Source organism: Rhinoderma darwinii, chromosome 9 (assembly GCF_050947455.1).
Source record: "Rhinoderma darwinii isolate aRhiDar2 chromosome 9, aRhiDar2.hap1, whole genome shotgun sequence".
Classification (NCBI taxonomy): Eukaryota; Metazoa; Chordata; class Amphibia; order Anura; family Rhinodermatidae; genus Rhinoderma; species Rhinoderma darwinii.
The window spans coordinates 102,131,909-102,151,627 of NC_134695.1; the positions used below are offsets into that span (position 1 = coordinate 102,131,909).

General features: G+C 45.3%; 1 protein-coding gene across 1 annotated transcript in view; it reads left to right on the plus strand.

The window, feature by feature from the left end:
- The window catches only part of CDYL2 (chromodomain Y like 2), a 73,479-nt gene that overhangs the window by 51,416 nt on the left and 2,344 nt on the right, over positions 1 to 19,719 (plus strand). The window contains exons 2-6 of the mRNA XM_075838655.1: positions 10,647 to 11,208; positions 14,928 to 15,145; positions 17,862 to 18,034; positions 18,246 to 18,456; positions 19,511 to 19,654. Of these exons, the coding sequence (XP_075694770.1) occupies positions 10,647 to 11,208; positions 14,928 to 15,145; positions 17,862 to 18,034; positions 18,246 to 18,456; positions 19,511 to 19,654 (1,308 nt within the window). The remainder of the gene's footprint in view (positions 1 to 10,646; positions 11,209 to 14,927; positions 15,146 to 17,861; positions 18,035 to 18,245; positions 18,457 to 19,510; positions 19,655 to 19,719) is intronic.

The following is a 19,719-nucleotide window of genomic DNA, read 5'->3' on the forward strand; positions in this document are numbered from 1 at the left end:
CCAGACCTGCTCGACTGACACCATCTCCCACCAACCAGGGTGGCAGGCTCAGGAGTGGGAGAGCCTATCGCGGCCTGGTCTCTCGGAGTTAGCTCCGCCCCCTGCCCTTTATTACCTGCCCTGTGCTCTCCCTCAGTGCTTGTAATTCTTTTGGATTCCTGGCCCCACTGCTGCTTGCTCCAGCCTGCTTCTGCCGTGCTTCTGCCTTGCTGCAGTTCTGCTTGACCTGCTTGCTTGCCCTGGCTTGCTTCTGTCTCCGTGCCTGCTCGGGTGTACTCACTTCGTCCTGGTCCTGACTGTTCGTTCGCCGCCCCGTTTCCTCGTGGCGTGCCGTGGCTACTGCCCCTTCCCTTGCGTGTTCCCTGTTTGTCTTCCTGTGCACTTAGCCAGCGTAGGGACCGCCGCCCAGTTGTACCTCGTCGCCTAGGGCGGGTCGTTGCAAGTAGGCAGGGACAGGGCGGTGGGTAGATTAGGGCTCACTTTCCCTTCACCTCCCTCCTGCCATTACATAATTACAAGCCCTTACCTAGTCTACCATTTCTCCTACGCTGACGCTATCATGGACCCCCTTGAGACCCTGACCCAGCAGATGCAGGGCCTCTCCCTACAGGTCCAGGCCCTGGCCCAAAGGGTCAATCAGGGTGACGCTGCTTTAGTAGTACCCCTCACCTCACCTCTAGAACCCGACCTCAAGTTACTTGACCAGTTTTCAGGGGACCGTAAGACGTTTCTCTCCTTCCGGGAGAGTTGCAGACTGTATTTCCGCCTAAAGCCCCACTCCTCAGGTTCCGAGAACCAGCGCGTGGGTATCATCATATCCCGACTCCAGGAAGGGCCCCAAGAGTGGGCCTTCTCCTTGGCTCCTGACGCCCCTGAACTTTCCTCTGTTGATCGTTTTTTCTCTGCCCTCGGACTCATTTACGACGAGACTGACAGGACTGCTTTAGCCGAGAGTCAGCTGGTGACCTTACGTCAGGGTAGGAGACCGGTTGAGGAATACTGTTCTGATTTTAGGAAGTGGTGCGTACCTTCTCAGTGGAACGATCCGGCCCTAAGGTGCCAGTTTAGGTTAGGATTATCTGACGCCCTGAAGGATCTGCTGGTTAGCTACCCCTCGCCTGACTCCCTTGACCAGGTTATGGCCCTAGCAGTACGACTTGACCGACGTCTCAGGGAACGTCAGCTAGAACGCTTCAGTGTGCTCCCCTCTGACTTTTCTGCGATTCCCCCCGGGGTCCCGTCTCCTCTCCCCTCCACGGAGGACTCGGAGGTACCTATGCAACTCGGGGCCTCCATGTCCCCTCGACAACGTAGAGAGTTTCGCAGAATGAATGGTCTCTGCTTCTACTGTGGGGACGACAAGCATCTACTGAACACCTGTCCCAGGCGCAAGAATAAGAAGCCGGAAAACTTCCGCGCCTAAGTGATCATCGGGGAGGTCACTTGGGCGCACAGGTATTTCCCGTTAATGTGAAACGCAATAAAATTTTGCTTCCCTTTCAGGTCTCGTTTGCTGGCCGGTCTGCCACGGGCAGTGCTTTCGTGGATTCTGGCTCATCTGCTAATATCATGTCTGTGGATTTTGCTATGTCTCTAAAGATGCCTTGTATTGATTTACCTTATCCCATCCCTGTAGTAGGAATCGACTCAACCCCCCTTGCTAATGGTTATTTTACTCAGCATACTCCTGTTTTTGAACTCCTGGTTGGCTCCATGCATTTGGAGCAGTGCTCTGTACTGGTGATGCAGGGATTATCGTCTGATCTGGTATTAGGTCTTCCCTGGTTGCAGTTGCATAATCCCACATTTGATTGGAATACTGGGGATCTCACCAAATGGGGTAATGAATGTCTTATGTCATGTCTTTCTGTTAACTCTATTTCTCCCCGGGAGGAGGTAAACACGCTTCCTGAGTTTGTTCAGGACTTCGCCGATGTGTTTTCTAAGGAGGCCTCCGATGTGTTGCCCCCCCATAGAGATTACGATTGCGCTATCGATTTGGTGCCTGGTGCCAAGCTTCCTAAGGGTAGGATATTTAATCTTTCATGTCCTGAACGTGAAGCGATGAGGGTGTATATCCAAGAATGCCTGGCCAAGGGTTTCATTCGCCCCTCGACTTCTCCTGTAGGTGCTGGCTTCTTCTTCGTGGGGAAGAAGGATGGTGGTCTTAGGCCGTGCATTGATTATCGTAACCTGAATAAGGTCACCGTAAGGAACCAGTACCCACTTCCTTTGATTCCGGATCTTTTTAATCAGGTTCAGGGAGCCCAATGGTTTTCTAAGTTCGATCTACGGGGGGCATATAACCTTATCCGCATCAAAGAGGGGGATGAGTGGAAAACTGCGTTCAACACACCCGAGGGTCATTTCGAATACCTGGTCATGCCCTTTGGGTTGTGTAATGCCCCTGCTGTCTTCCAGAATTTTATTAATGAAATCCTGAGAGAGTACCTGGGTAATTTTCTTGTTGTGTACCTTGATGACATACTGGTCTTTTCCAAGGACTGGTCCTCCCACGTGGAGCATGTCAGGAAGGTGCTCCAGGTCCTTCGGGAGAATAATCTGTTTGCTAAGACTGAAAAATGTGTCTTTGGGGTACAGGAGATACCATTTTTAGGGCAAATCCTCACTCCTCATGAATTCCGCATGGACCCTGCCAAGGTTCAAGCTGTGGCGGAATAGGTCCAACCTGCCTCCCTTAAGGCGTTACAGTGTTTTTTAGGGTTCGCCAACTATTACAGGAGATTTATTGCCAACTTCTCGGTCGTCGCTAAGCCTCTTACGGACCTTACCCGCAAGGGTGCCGATGTCCTCCATTGGCCCCCTGAGGCCGTCCAGGCCTTTGAGACTCTCAAGAAGTGCTTTATCTCGGCCCCCGTGCTGATTCAGCCCAACCAAGAGGAGCCATTTATTGTGGAGGTTGACGCTTCCGAGGTGGGAGTGGGGGCCGTCTTGTCCCAGGGTACCAGCTCCCTCACCCATCTCCGCCCCTGTGCTTACTTCTCTAGGAAGTTTTCGCCCACGGAGAGTAACTATGATATTGGTAACCGCGAACTTCTAGCCATTAAATGGGCTTTTGAGGAGTGGCGGCACTTCCTGGAGGGGGCCAGACACCAGGTAACGGTCCTTACGGATCACAAGAATCTGGTTTTCCTAGAATCGGCCCGGAGGCTTAATCCTAGACAAGCTCGGTGGGCACTATTCTTTACCAGATTTAATTTCTTGGTTACCTATAGGGCTGGGTCCAAGAATATTAAGGCTGACGCTCTGTCACGTAGTTTCATGGCCAATCCTCCTTCCGAGAAGGATCCCGCTTGTATTTTACCCCCTGGTATAATCGTGTCTGCCACGGATTCTGATTTAGCTTCTGATATCGCGGCTGATCAGGGTGCAGCTCCCGGGAACGTCCCTGGGGACAAACTGTTTGTTCCCCTGCAATACCGGCTGAGGGTACTCAGGGAAAACCATGACTCCGCTCTATCTGGTCATCCTGGCATCTTGGGCACCAAACACCTCATTACCAGAAACTATTGGTGGCCTGGGTTGCCTAAAGATGTTAGGGCTTACGTCGCCGCTTGTGAGGTTTGCGCTAGGTCCAAAACCCCTAGGTCCCGACCTGCGGGCCTACTACGTTCCTTGCCCATTCCCCAGAGACCTTGGACCCATATCTCCATGGATTTTATCACCGATTTGCCTCCATCTCAGGGCAAGTCGGTGGTGTGGGTGGTAGTCGACCGCTTCAGCAAGATGTGCCACTTTGTGCCCCTTAAGAAGCTACGTAACGCCAAGACGTTAGCTTCTTTGTTTGTGAAACACATCCTGCGTCTCCATGGGGCCCCAGTCAATATCGTTTCTGACAGAGGGGTACAATTTGTTTCCTTATTTTGGAGAGCTTTTTGTAAAAAGTTGGAGATTGATCTGTCCTTCTCCTCCGCCTTCCATCCCGAAACTAATGGCCAAACGGAAAGGACCAACCAATCCCTGGAACAATATTTAAGGTGTTTCATCTCTGACTGTCAATTCGATTGGGTCTCATTCCTTCCCCTTGCTGAATTTTCCCTGAATAACCGGGTCAGTAACTCGTCAGGGGTCTCCCCGTTTTTCTGTAATTTCGGGTTTAACCCAAGGTTCTCCTCCGTCTCCCCTGGTTGTTCCAATAATCCTGAGGTAGAGGAGGTTCATCGGGAACTGTGCACTGTCTGGGCCCAGGTTCAGAAGAACCTAGAGGCGTCCCAGAGCGCACAAAAGATTCAGGCGGATAGTAGACGTTCTGCTAACCCCCGGTTTGTCATCGGGGATTTGGTCTGGTTGTCGTCCAGGAACTTGCGCCTTAAGGTCCCGTCCAGGAAGTTTGCTCCCCGATTTATTGGACCTTTATAAGATCATTGAAGTCCTCAACCCTGTATCCTTCCGTCTGGAGCTCCCCCCATCCTTTCGCATACATGACGTCTTCCATGCCTCCCTCCTTAAACGCTGCTCCCCGTCCTGGTCCCCCTCGAGGATACCTCCTGTTCCCGTTCTCACCCCTGAGGGGGTGGAATTCGAGGTGGCCAAGATTATGGACAGTAGGATGGTCCAGGGCTCCCTCCAGTACCTGGTCCATTGGAGAGGATACGGGCCGGAGGAGAGGACTTGGGTACCTGCCCGTGATGTTCACGCTGGGGTATTGATCAGGAGGTTCCACCTCCTCTTCCCCACTAAACCGGGTCCCCTTAGTAAGGGTCCGGTGGCCCCTCATAAAAGGGGGAGTACTGTTAGGGATCTGCCAGGTACTTCATCTAGCTATACTCCTGGGATTAATCAATCCACACCTGAGGCCAGACCTGCTCGACTGACACCATCTCCCACCAACCAGGGTGGCAGGCTCAGGAGTGGGAGAGCCTATCGCGGCCTGGTCTCTCGGAGTTAGCTCCGCCCCCTGCCCTTTATTACCTGCCCTGTGCTCTCCCTCAGTGCTTGTAATTCTTTTGGATTCCTGGCCCCACTGCTGCTTGCTCCAGCCTGCTTCTGCCGTGCTTCTGCCTTGCTGCAGTTCTGCTTGACCTGCTTGCTTGCCCTGGCTTGCTTCTGTCTCCGTGCCTGCTCGGGTGTACTCACTTCGTCCTGGTCCTGACTGTTCGTTCGCCGCCCCGTTTCCTCGTGGCGTTCCGTGGCTACTGCCCCTTCCCTTGCGTGTTCCCGGTTTGTCTTCCTGTGCACTTAGCCAGCGTAGGGACCGCCGCCCAGTTGTACCTCGTCGCCTAGGGCGGGTCGTTGCAAGTAGGCAGGGACAGGGCGGTGGGTAGATTAGGGCTCACTTTCCCTTCACCTCCCTCCTGCCATTACAGGTGGAGATTGTCATAAATTGGCTCCATATGCCGACGATCTCCTGCTCTTTGTGACAAACCCTGTGATTTCCTTACCAGTACTCATTAGAGAATTTGAAGTATTTGGCCAGGTCAGCAACTTTAAGGTAAACTATACGAAAACTGAAGCACTCAACATTTCCTTATCTTCTGAGACAAAGGAGCTCTAAAAAGCCATCCTTTAATTTTAAATGGCAGGCGAGGTCAATCAAATATTTGGGAGTCCAGATTCCTAGGGACCTAGTAGATCTTTACACTCTCAATTATCAGCCTTTACTGCAAACCACTCTTAAAAATCTATATTCATATGATCGAGCGCAGCTCTCATGGTTTGGCCGCATAAACGCTATCAAAATGGACATCCTCCCTCGGTTTTTATATCTGTTTCAGGCTCTCCCAGTATTAATCCCCGGAACATTTTTTAAGGCATTGGAGAAAGCCTTTCGGAACTTTGTGTGGGGCACTTCAAGGCCACACCTTAATCTGCAGTCATTGTCCCGTCCAAAACTGAAGGGGGGAGCTGGACTCCCGGACTTGATCACTTATCATCAGGCCGCAGTACTCGCAAGGGTGGTGGACTGGTTTCATAATGGATCCAAGAAACAGTGGGTAGAGATTGAGCAGTCCATAGTCGCGCTCTCACTTAGATCGTTGCCATGGATTCTTCCTGATTATAGGCCGGCGCTTGCGACCCTGCCATTGCTAACCCAGCACTGCCTCACTTTATGGGACAGACTGATGGTTAGAAAGGGCCTTTCACATAGACCCGGGCTCCTTAGCCCGCTGTTTGATAACCCAGAATTTTTACCAGCTGTCAATACGAAACAGTTTATGATTTGGTCCTCTTCTGAAAACACGAGATTATGTCAGGTAATGTCGGATGGGGGGAGGCTCCCTCCTTTGTCCGAGTTGCGCGGGACTTGCCCGGGGAGGACGCTTTCTTGGATGGAACATGCCCAATTGTCCACCTTCTTACGTTCGGCCCTACCGGGCGGGATGCATATCGTCACTAGCACTGCATTTGAGTCGTTGTTGCTTCAAACCGAGCCTCCGGCCCGGGTGATATCTAACCTGTATACCTTACTTCTAGAGGCCTGTGATGATCAGCCTCCTGCATACGTCAGCGCATGGGAGCGAGAACTGGGAGTAACCCTGTCACTGGCTGATTGGGATCGAATATTTTTTCTGTCTCACAAAATGCCGGTGGCATGTTATGCACAGGAAAAAAACTTCAAAATACTGACTAGATGGTACCGTTGCCCACAGATTCTGAGCAGAATGTACCCTGAGGTGTCAGATTTGTGTTGGCGGTGCGGGACTGAGACCGGAACAATGTTGCACATCTGGTGGTCATGTCAAGTATTGCAGACCTTCTGGAAAGCGATTTTTGAAATCTATACAGAAGTGGAAGGTACACAGCTGGTGCCCACTCCTCAGATGGCTTTGCTATCCCTAATTCCGGGCCCTTTGCCGAGTATTAGGAAGGGGCTACTACGGCATTTCCTGACTGTGGCACGAACAGTTATTCCTAGACATTGGAAGTCTACTGTGCCGCCTTCAGTTGTCGAATGGGTGGTGGAGATGGATTCTTTATGTCGAATGGAATCTCTGGTTGCAGAGGACAGTGATCGCTTTGGTATGGTTCTTTCTCTGTGGAGAGCATGGTCGTCCTTCAAATCTGGTCCACACTTTGCTAAATGGCTAGGCGGAACCCCCCCATAGAGGGGTCGGTCAGGAGCAGTCTGTTAATTCAGTGGCTTCCGTCTGGGAGAAGGGAACCCCTTCTTTCCTTCCCAGTCAATCGTCTCATTGCCCCCACTGGGCAGATGGGACACGGGGAGTTTCTGGGTGGCCCAGGACGTTTAGCTCTGGGCGTCTATCTCTTTTCTTGATCTTTCCCTATTTCTCTCTTTCCCTCTTCTTCTTCCTCCCTCCTTTATTGGGACTTAGAATGATATCACACACTTTACACAAAGCCTTGGATATACTTTTATGATGAGACCTTATCAAGGAGAGACAATGCCTATAGCCTGAGATGTGAATTTCGCAGATAAGGTGTGTGTGTAATATGTTGAAACATGCTAATGTCTTACCTAAGAGAACTACAGACAATGCAAATAATAACATGTATGTATATTGAGATGTTTTCTTTGGCTTGTTTGCTTTTGTATTTGCTAAAATTCTTAATAAAAATTTAGATTATGAAAAAAAATAAAAGAAAGCAGATTTTATTTAACAGCGTAAACCTCATAAATGACACTAAATCTGTTATTACGGTCACGACGATACCGAATACATATATGTTTTATGTATTGAGACTTTTATTGAAATGTTTAATGTAAAAAATGTGTGTGTTTTTTTACCCTTTTTTTTTATTTTTAAACTTTAATGTACTGGCATATATCTATATGCCAGTACAGTAGCCTGTGTAGTACACAGGCAGTTGTTAGGACATACATAAGTATGCCCTAATAACCAGAAATCTGGTCAGACAGCCCTGGGGTCCTTCAATGGACCCTGGGCTGTCAGCCCATAAATGGTATGTCCCTCAAACGCGTTACAGGGATTCCTTGCGACGCGATCCAAAGGGCATTCCCCCTTCTTATTTTCCCCTTGAATGCAGCTTTGATTGCAGCAGTCAAGGGAATAGCGGGGCTGCGGCTGTGGCTGTGTAATAGTAATTTCCCTGCTTCCTGACAACAAGAGTGCGCACGCGGTCAGCATGCGGTGATGCGGCCGGTGCTGCACGAATGAGCGGCGGCACAGGCACTGAAGCCAGAGAACATGGGGGTGTTTTGCCGTGCGCCCTCCATGTTCAGTCTTCAGTGACGGCGCTCATTAGAGGCACCGCTGGTCGCATCACATCACGCTGAATGCACGCGCACACTTGTCAGGAGCGGGGCAATGGCTGTGTTACACAGCCGCAGCCCCGCTCTAACTACATTCATATGTTACAATACGAAGCTGTGCGGCCACACAGCTTAGCATCGAAATACATGAATTAATGGTATCGAACCGTTTGAGGGTGCACGGCATCTAAATGTTGTTGATATTGCGATGCATCGTGCAACCCCACTTCTCAGTAGTCATAGCAACCCTTACTTCCTCAGTAGTTACAGTTGGACTCGTCTCTCGCCGGACCATCCTCCATCTCACAAGTCACAGAAGGACTAACCCTACGAAACCCCTCCCTGTAGTCTGTTCTCCCTCCCAGTAGTCGCAACAGGACCAACCCCAGCGCTGTCATCCCCTACCTGGGGTCAAAGCAAGATGACTCCTCCCTCCCTGACCATCCACATTCCCAGTAGTCACAGCAAGATATCCACCCCTCCTCCCAGTAGTCAAAGCAAGGCCAACTCACTTCTGCCCACATTGACTATCCTCCCGAACACTCCTGCTATGCTCCAAAAGGCTAAAAAGATAACTTTCATTTGGTAAAAAATGAAAGGCATATTTGTCGCGGAAAAATACGCAAAACTCACTTTAATAACCTAAAAAAAGGAAGTACATGGCAAAAAAATTGTTCTGGTCATTAACCCCATTTGGACATTTGATAAATGCACTTCATGGTAGGAAAGGGGGCATATGGAGTGGGCTCACGGGCTGACATAGAGTGTAGCATTCATGGGGAGCTTTAGCAGAGACCACCACCACTTTTCAGAATGAATAGAGGACGGCTTTCTAGAAACCTCAGATATTTCCACAAGATTACCGACACACCACTCGCCTTCATGTTGGAAGTACAACTTATCTATATAGCGCTATCATACTATAGGTAGGGCAAACTTATAAAAATATTAGAAAAAGCCTCGCTGTAACCTTATAACCCTTCTGCTGGTGGAATAGTTTGGTGCACGGACAGCGAACAAGACCTCAGTGTTATAACAAGCTTCTTTCAGGACTTTTACTGTTGTACAGATGAATGTAGCCTTTTCGTTCTCATTTTCCTATTGACTGCCCGCTTGTTGTAGGAAGCAGCTTTTTTGTTAATCTTTTCAGTCCTGGAAATGGTGAACTAGAGAGAGAGTTCATTAAAAATCACAACACACCAGAGAGAGAACGCATTACTGGGAAAAAAGAACTTTGATCGAACCTAAGCGAAATACATTTACTAATATATATTTGTAAAGAAATCAATTTTCCATATAGAAGCGTTAACCAGGGTCCAGTGAGGCCAATAGCCGTCCATCTATTTTATTGGAGACCGAGGGTCCCTCCAGAGCAGAGAGCCGCTTGGCCCTGCCTTATAGACAGGATTCCAGTGTGGCCCCCATCTACTACCTAAATAGGCCATTTTATAAGGGGTATCTAACCCACACAGGCCCTAGAAACATTTTACAAAAGGGAATATATCTTCTTTTAAATTTATCTTGTGAAATTCTTTAAATCTTGTGTGATCAGAATACTTACAATGGTTGCTTTTGTTCTTAGGAGTAGTTTTTTATTAGTATTGTCCATTCATTCATCTCATCAGTTACATCTCTGACGGAAAACCATAAATTGTGTGCCCCATTTTGAAATTGGGGCACACAATTTTTATTGCTATCGTAAATTCTCTATAACTTAAGGACAACCCCTTTTAAGTTTTCTCACATGAAAACATTGTTTCTCCAGTTACTAGTCATAGGGCAAATTATTAGTTACAGTCATACTGGAGTGTACAAAATAACACTTACCTATTCACAACGCATTTTTGGCCTGCGTTTAACATATAAGCCAATACAAGGTCCGACATATACAATAATTTTAAGCTGTGACGGATGACTAACAGTGGCATCCATCACTTATAGACTATTATGGGATACTTTAATGTATCCTTTAGGAACCCATAGGTTCCTATGTTCAAAAAAAATTATATTGCACGGTATACTTTTGCGGGATCTCCGTATATGAAATAGTGTTGTCTACTACGCTATTCCATACCTAAACGTAAAAAATAAATAAAAGGTACACCGGCGTATTTCAGGAACTCTTTTGGCTTCTTTCAGGGTAATAGAGCCCTATGGACACATTTATGTCGGGAGCTTTTCTGGCTGGCTGCTAGTGTAAACTAGGCCTTATACAGTGATCTCACTATAAGTAGTGCAGAAATTGCAGTTGTACTCAAATCCAGGTGTTGAGGGGAAGGATGCTCTACCACGTAGGAGGGCAACAGTACTATGATGGCACATGGTGATTGGGGATGGAGAATTGAAGTTTGTACAGAATTTTCATTGGAGCTCAGAAGATGCAACCTACAATTCTGGCATTTCCATATAATGTAATAAAGTCATATGAATTTTTATTAATTTTCTTCACCAGGTTGAGAGGATCGTGGACAAAAGGAAGAACAAGAAAGGGAAATGGGAATACCTGATACGATGGAAAGGATATGGAAGTAGTGAAGACACTTGGGAGCCCGAGCATCACCTGCTGCACTGTGAGGAGTTTATTGATGAATTTAATGGACTCCACCTAACCAGGCGAGCCAAGGGCGGTAAACGGGCGGTGGCATCAAAGCTCTTACGAGGGACTACAGTGGATAAAATACCACACAGGTCATCTGATTCGGGGAGAGCCAGGGGGGCATCACAAAAAAGGAGGAGAATACATACATTTCAGAAACCGAAGAAGGTATGTTCTGCCAAATATTCTCCCGGGGACAGGTCTACAAAGACATTAACATACAGAACTACGCCCAGTGGGCTGCAGATTATGCCACTGAACAAACCCTTAGAGAACGGGGGCACCACTAATCACACCGACGACAAGCACTTTGAGAATGGCACTGAGCAAGAAAAAAATGATCTTGAGGATGACAAAGGGAGACAAGTTTTACCAAGTAACCTTGAAGCTTGTGACTTGCCTATAGTCAATGGAATTGGTACGTATTGTTAGCTCAATAAAATGTATTAACCTGACAAACAACGGTCCAAATAATAATAATCAGTACAGACGCAAAGAAATCATGCCTGCACAATGTGGATAAAGTATACAGGGACGGTGAGGAGTATGTCATTTTAACCGTTAGATTGCCATGTTGGGGATCTGCATTATTCCCCTAATATTCTTTCATTAGCAGAATTCTATGTGAAAAGCGAAGTCATAGGGAAATCACATTCCTGCAGTTGCCTTCAGAGGCTGTTGGAAGTTATAGATCATTACAGCAGTCGATACTTTGCCAATGGGGCACAGGCTGCCGATAAAACAGTCTAGAGATGTGGAAGTTTAATTTTTTTCTCCGACGCTTTTTTGCTTTAACTTCACACCAAACCTACTTATACCAGAAGCGATTCTCTTAATGAAAGTATATAAGTGAATCACACTTAATTTCCTTAAAAAGGTTGAGCAGGGTTAGGAAAAGGGGTTGAATTTTTTTTCCAGAATCGGCACCGCTCTTATCCATGGACTCTGTCTGGCATTGCATCCCAGAAAAAAAAGCAGACCCTTTATTCTGATCCTGGACAAACTTTTTAAATTGGTTTACTGTTTTTTTAGTAAATAAAGCATTCTTAATTATGTAAAATATCATTTTCACAAGTGTGCAGGAAATTGTATGTTTTATAATGCTAAAGGCTATTTGTGGTGATCTCCCAACACAGGACTGTGGCATAACAGGACTTGAGGCAGAGCTACCAATCACAATGCCGTCCCATCCACAATCCGTTGCTTACATGCGCGCCAGTATAAATTTAGTCTTCTTTTTCACATATGTTAAAGGGGTTTTCCGAGTTTATGCAGTAAAGTACCTATATGTTTCTGAATGGTCACCAGATGATGCCTCAAGAGCGCAGAAGTATTTATTTTTCATTTTGTTGCCCGGCGCATATATATATAGTTCCGTGCATGCTCCTCTATTACAAGGTATAAGGTAGTGCTGTAATTACTCACGGCACAGCGCTGCTGTTCTGCTGCTATACTCTGCACTATCTGCTGCCCAGCATGAGAAACAATCCCAGTAGAGACACGGAGGGGGGAGAGCAGAAAGCAGTGGGGATAAAAAGGATGTCTAATACTACGGGGAGAGGGGGGATAACCATTGTTCAGTGTAAGGAAAATCACACAAGCAGGAGATAAACACCAGGAGCACGGTCATGTAACTACTTACATTTCAGCTACAGACAGTTCATTAGATATTGACTAATATTGCTTATCTCTTTTGGTACCAAAAGTATCCCTTTAATATAAAAGCCCAGGTACCTCTAGACTGGTTCTACACTTAAAGACTAAGTTTAAACCCAAGAAAGGAACTATTTTCAAATGCAAAATGTAAATGAGATGGGTTTTTTTCGGTCATATTTTGCACTATGGCAGTTATGGAGTTGTGACCGTATGCCACAAATGGTAGGCTCCATCAATCTGTATGTAGGCGTTCTTTGACCTGCCCAAAAGTACAGAGAAAAGCCTGGAGAGAATTTGAATCTAATCCGATTCAGGGAGACTTTGTACTTTAGGATTCTGGAACCAACAATTGGTTATCAAAGAGATGTAGGAAGTGGAGAACCTTTTATGCTGGTGCAATTCAAAGTGTTCTGACAATGTGTTAGTTGTGAGGACATCATGTACTGGGCTTCTTTGAGTTGGTCAACAATGGAGACCGTGTGCAGCTCCCATGGAATTTGGGGACTACTCGGTTTAGCATGGAATCTGGGGTAAAACTTCTGGGCCCACAAGCAATAGAACTTGAGCTTAATTTCAAGTGCCACGCATTGCTCCAACGTACAAATAAGGGAACACAGAGGCAGTCTAGAGGAAGATGAGGGTAAAATTCAGACATTAAGTGTACGGGAAAATAATGGAATATATTTCTTGTCGCTAGCATGTTTGGATATGTCTCCACTTTTTGCATTTATCAGGACCAATTAGTCCCAGTGTAGCTAACCAATATTAGGTGAGCTCGGCCACCTACCCACTTAATCATCCATTCATGGTCACTGATAACAGCAGAAAGGCTCAGGCTAGATAGTGACTGAACATTTCCATCCATAAAAAGTTCATAGGACGGGAGTTGCATCTTTCACATGAGTCTTGAAGGTCTTGAAAAGGTTTTTGTTAGCCATATTCTATAAGGAATCTTCACTACACGAACAACTACACCTTTGTCGACCACCAGTCCACGGCCACATTGTTTTGAGTGTCACACAACTGGCAAGAAACCTCATGTGGCCAAAACTGTAGTCTACCTTGACATCATTGTGTCCTGAAACGTACGATACCCATTGTTTCTCAGTTGTCAGCCATTAATTGGTCATATTCTTTTATCAAACCTACAGGCTGCCAATACACACAGTCGAAAAAAATCCACAATTTTGGATTTTCCTCTAGTAAAAGAGTGCAGTTATGTTTCAAAAAACCAATATAATTATAAAAGAATTCCCACAAGGTTATTTTATCTTTAGACAATCTCCGTCTTTGGATGATTTTACGTTTGTAATGCTTTGCTAGAAAGTACTGAGGGGATGACTGATCTAATGGATGGTTTCTATCTCATCTCTATGGCCAATATCTTCGGAAAGACGTCTTCACAGTAGCTCTAGAAGCTGAAGAACACCCTACCTACAACCCTATAGTACAGCTCTAAGCTGCTGTAGCCTATTTTTTACTTTCTAATCTTTTTGTTTAATTACAAAACAAAAGATGTCGTCTTAAGAAACCAATTACGATTTGCAAAAAGCATTGAAATGCTGGGGGAATTCCATGCCATGTGACTCTTGCTTTGAGTTTGTATTTACAGACTAAACGCGGAGAATTCATTGATTTCCCAGGTCACAATTTGATTTTTGATTTAATTATGTAATTGAGGCAGAAGAGCGAACCGGAATCTGTCCAGAAAATTTGCTTCAAACTGTTGAAAATACCTGAAAAAATCAATACAAAATGACTAAGGCAGTTGCCAGCCGCGGCTTCAGAAATGATCACTACTTATTTGTACTTCATGAGAAATTAATTTGGACAGAGAACTTGTATACCCAAAACACCAGGCAACTTATAGTAATGTGGGAATGAGATCATAAAAGAGGCGCGTTAAGTGACGGACAGAATCTGGCAGATATCTTGTTTGGTTGTGTAAGGAATCTGTAAGTAGAAATAAAAAACAAGCAAAAAGAATTACCTCCGTTTCGAATCTTCATGTTCCAGTATGTCGTCCCAGTTTTAAAACTTTAATGCCTCTCCGATAGTACTTCCGGGAGTCTGTAGGGCAATAGTTCTGGGAAAAAGTAATAGTAGTGAAACCTTGTTGGATGGATTTACCACTTGTTAAAATATGTGGAGTACACAGAATTTTGTGAGGGAAAGTTTCATGGACAAGTGCACACCCATTCGGTGAGCTATAGTCCGTGCTTTTATAATGGACCCACATAAAAGTGGGAGCCATAGTGCCCCCATAACAGGTACCAGCCAATGCCCAAGCCACATATCCCCACATTAACAAGCCAGCCCCTGTGTCCACCATACAGTGCCAACTACAGTGCCGGCAGCGTCACCTGGACAGCATGGTCATATATGTCATCAAGAATGTATATATTCTATTGCCAATGCAGTTTACAACCATTGTTTTACTTTGTACTTGTTTGTAAATTATTTTTTTAAATACATTAAAAGGGGAAACATTGACAAATGGAGGACTGACCCCACACAGCCCAGTGAAGCGGAAGCTAGACTTGGAAAAGGACTGCGCGTTTGATAAGAGATTGAGGTACAGTGTCCGTCAGAATGAAAGTAGCTGCCGATTCCGGGACATAGTCGTCAGGAAGGAAGATGGCTTCACTCACATCCTTCTGTCCAGTCAGACGTCGGACAACAACTCCCTGACACCTGACGTAAGAAGTGCATGAATCCCTTATTGTTTATTAATTGTTACTCTGCTTTCAATGAGAATACAGCACCTTCAGCTACTACAGCTATAAGAGATCTTTGGAGGTCCGGCTGCTAGACCCCACAAGAATCCTCTTATCGCTAGTAGAATCTCATCATCAGGGAAACTCTTTAGAAAATGCAGTTGTCATGATGTGAAAACCTATTTAATAGTTTCTTTCTTTGTCTTCAAATTATAAGGATATAGTGTAGCTCCAAATCACCGTCCATATCAATGTCTACACTCCATCACTTGAAGACCCAGGCAACATGGTTACTAAAATAATCATGTAGCTCAAGTCATAAAGGCAATCTTTTTGTCATCAAGTAAGTTAACCAAGTGTAGTTAGTGCTGAGGAGGCGGAGCATGACTCAGGGATTCGTTGTCATGCTCCACCCCTGAGGCCCTGCACTTGGCATAACAGTGTATCCGTTTTTTACTTGATTGTTCCTTTAATTTAATATGAATTAACGCCATCTGTTGAGTATACCCTGTGACATAAATAATCCCTTTGCACAAATATGGAAGGAGAACATTTATCTCTAGTGAGGCAAATGATCAAGTTCTCTGATTTATCTTAATGTTGTCATGAAGAACAGTGTTTCTTCAGGGTGATGCACTGTAAAAACATAATTAAATCCAAAATAGTTACAAGTCACGAAGCCGACACAAACCCCTGGAGTAATGTAATGATAGGACATAACGTAATACCTCTGGGTTTAAAGGGACAGGCTCTTCTGTAATCCGAACCGGCCGAATGAAATGGGGCAACTGGTCTAAATATATGAAAGCTCCCTTTAAAAGACAAGTGTGGTTTCCATGACAACTAGCACTCTTGGGAATTTTCACAATCCTTAACCAGCACTGTCGTGATCACACAAGGAACACTGTATTTGTAAAGAAATCTGTCAGCCGCTTCTCCCTTGTATTACTCTGTACATGTAATTACTGTGTCCTCAACATGGCCGGCTAGAGGCAAAAAAAGGGTTTACGGCTGTGTTCACATATGCGTCGCAGATCAGGTCCGATAAGTTGGTAAAAATGACGCAGCATGTTCTTATTTTTTACTAGTAAAAAACGCAAGTGTGAACCCACATGTCTGCCGCATTTCCCGGACCGAACACACTGCAGGGAGCCGGGCTCCTGGCCTCATAGTTATGTACGATGCTAGGTCTCACTGCCTCGCTGCGGGACAATTGTCCCGTACTATAATCATGTTTTCAGTACGGGACAGTAGTTCCGCAGAGAGGCAGAGACTCCTAGTGTCAAAGATAACTGTGATGCTAGGAGCCCGGCTCCCTGCAGGGTGTTCGGTCTGGGAAATGCGGACCGAACACGCTCATGGGAATCCGGCCTTAATGTTGAGAAATTGCACAGGTGCCGCATAGTTAGCAACCAAAGAAGTAGAAAATTAGATATGAGCACCATTTATATATATTACAAGTTAAAAAAAAAAACTCTTTCCCATTTTCCCCCAAACACAATGTAGAAAAAAAAAATCATATCTGGTATCCTCACATCCGTAAAAGTCTGAACTATTACAATATAACATTATTTAACCCGCATGGTGAACGCCGTAATAAAACTAAACGAAAACTCCAGAATCGCTGTTTTCTGGTGACATCATCTCCCACAAAAAAATGAAATAAAAAGTGATCAAAAAGTCTCATGTAACCCAAAATGGTACCAGTAGAAATTACAGCTCGCCCAGCAAAAAATAAGCCCTCATACCGCTCAGTCGACGGAAAACTAAAAAAGTTATGGCTCTCAGAATATGGCGACAAAACTAAAATGTTATTTTTAATAATCCTTTTTTTCCTTGTAAAAGTAGTAAAACATTTAAAAAAACTCTATAAATTTGGTATCACTGCAATCTTATTGACCGGTAGAATAAACTTCGGCCTCATGCACACGACCGTAGCCATGTGCACGCCCTTGATTTTCGGGTCGGCCGGCAGCGGACGGTCAGCCGAAAGCCGCCCGCAAATCGCGGGCAATGCACATGGCCGCGGCCATTATTTTCAATGAGCCCGGACCGCAGAAGACGGCCGTAATAAGACCTGTCTGTTCTTTCTGCGGTGCGGGCTCCCGGGCCATGCACAGACCGTAAAAACTACGGTCGTGTGCATGGCCCCATAGAAATGAATGGGGCCGCAATTCTCCCGTGGATTTTCGGGGGAATTGCGGCCGGAAAAGCACGTTCGTGTGCATGGGGCCTTAACATGTCATTTTTACCATACGGTAAATGCCGTAAAAACAAAACCCCCAAAAATGAAGGAATCCCTGTTTTTTTTTTTTTTTTTTACCATTCCACCCCCCAAATAATTATTTTCTACAATAAATGGTGTCATAATAATGTACAACTCATCCTGCAAAAAAACAAAAACCCTCATACGGGTATATAGACAAAAAAAAGTTATGGCTCTTGAAAGGTGGGGAGGAAAAAAAGTGAAAATCCCCAAAAATAGCCTGCTACCAGATTGCCAGGAAATAGCTTGATGGTCCTGCACTGGTCACGGGTTGCGAAGCTTGTGTGTCCACCATATTTCCCAAAAAGGCCCACACTAAGCAATTCTATGCTACTTAATATGTCAATTCTCCTTGTGATTAGTCCTTATTATAGGGGGGGGCTAAAGTCTTGAGGGGCAAACAGTAACCTTCTATTTATGTTCTTCACTCAGATTATGAAAGAGGTCCGACGGGCTTTGTGCAATGCTTCATCTGATGACAGTAAACTCCTGCTGCTCAGTGCTGTTGGGAGTGTTTTCTGCAGCGGTCTGGATTATTCTTACCTTATCGGGAAGTTATCTACAGACCGAAGAAAGGAAAGCTCAAGAATCGCAGAAGCTATAAGGTATTCGAAGGTTATCTGATCTATCCTAAGACATCAGACCTGTAGCCATCTAGAACTTTAGCAGTGGGTGTCTCTGTGATTTGATAGTCTGGCAGTGCCATGGATGAATGGGTATATGTTTCTTGAAAAAGCTGGATGACAATCAATATGGGCGTACATGGAGTTGTAACCTTATTTCTAAAACCAATCACCGTTGCTTATGTTTCCTAAGGGATTTTGTAAAGGCATTCATCCAATTCAAGAAACCAATTGTGGTGGCCATCAATGGCCCAGCCCTTGGCCTAGGGGCATCTATCTTACCTCTATGTGATATAGTATGGGCAAGTGAAAAAGCTTGGTTCCAGACTCCATATGCTACTATTCGCCTGACTCCTGCCGGTTGCTCTTCATACACTTTTCCTCAGATACTTGGTGTTGCTCTGGTGAGTTTCTCATGTTTCAGATTGTATTTATTTTTTCACAAGTATTGATCTAAATGGATTTTTGTTTTAGAAGAATAAAAGCTAACGTTGTGACCCTTTTGTTTCTGATTTGGCTTTGCTCACCTCTCTTAGGAAAGCTGATTTAGCGGTATTCCAGCTCAATAGAAAGCTAGTAAATCCGTACACCGCTCGCTCTGCTTTTTTAGGAAAGCCGAGCAAAGCCGTTCAGAAACTAAGGGGCTCAGCGCTCACCTGATCGCTTCTGCTGCTTTCTTTTAGCGATCAGTGGGGTCTCTGTGCTCGGACCCAAACTTTCAAAACTTCTGACATGTCACAATGACGGGTCAAAGGTTTTATGAAAGTTCAGTTATACGTAACACAAAACTTTTAAAGTGCTCTTGACATCCACCATGTTTGTTTTATAAATCCCCCATATTCCTACATGACTTATATTGTATCATCAATTTAATGGACTACCAATCACTTTTCTTTATCATGTAAAAGACCTGGTGGGGATTTATTAAATTATTTATGCCAGTTTTCTGCAGGCTATCTTTGCAGTATCCTTTGCAAATTTTCACTCTCGCTACTTGAAAGTGGACGGGGTTAGGTGGGGGTGAGACTACCGTCAGTACTAAAAATTCATTTTAATTTACTTCAGAAATTGGCATAAGTTATAGCACAAATCTACGCCTGCTCAATTTCTGTCGTATAAACAGCCAAATATGCGACAAACTTTTAAGAGCCGTGCACCTCTTTATAAATTTGGCGCATTTTACTTAAGACTGGCGTATAAAATGAAAGTCTGTGTAAATTTGCCCCTTGAGCTTGTCCGAGCCATAGATCCGGTCATGCAAAGTGAAGGTTTAAAGTTAAGAGTTCCTTTTAAGGATATAGTAAAGAAATGGGGGAGTTGCCAAAAATGTGACAATTACCCTGACCTCCATTTGTCAGATTGATTGCCACTTCCTTCCTCCTTATACTCAAACTCCTGTTCATGGATGTTTTTCTTTTTATATTGTTAGACCGTAATCCTGAAAGCTTTGTTCCACAGGCCAACGAAATGCTGTTCTGTGGGAGGAAGCTCACCGCACAAGAGGCATGTAGCAGGGGGCTGGTGTCCCAGGTGTTCTGGCCCACAACATTCAGTCAGGAGGTTATGCTCCGAGTAAAAGAAATGGCCGCTTGCAGTGCTGTGGTAAGATGGTCCCCTTTTTCTTTTTGTTATTTTTGTAGAAATCTACCTGTGCTATCCTAGCGCAG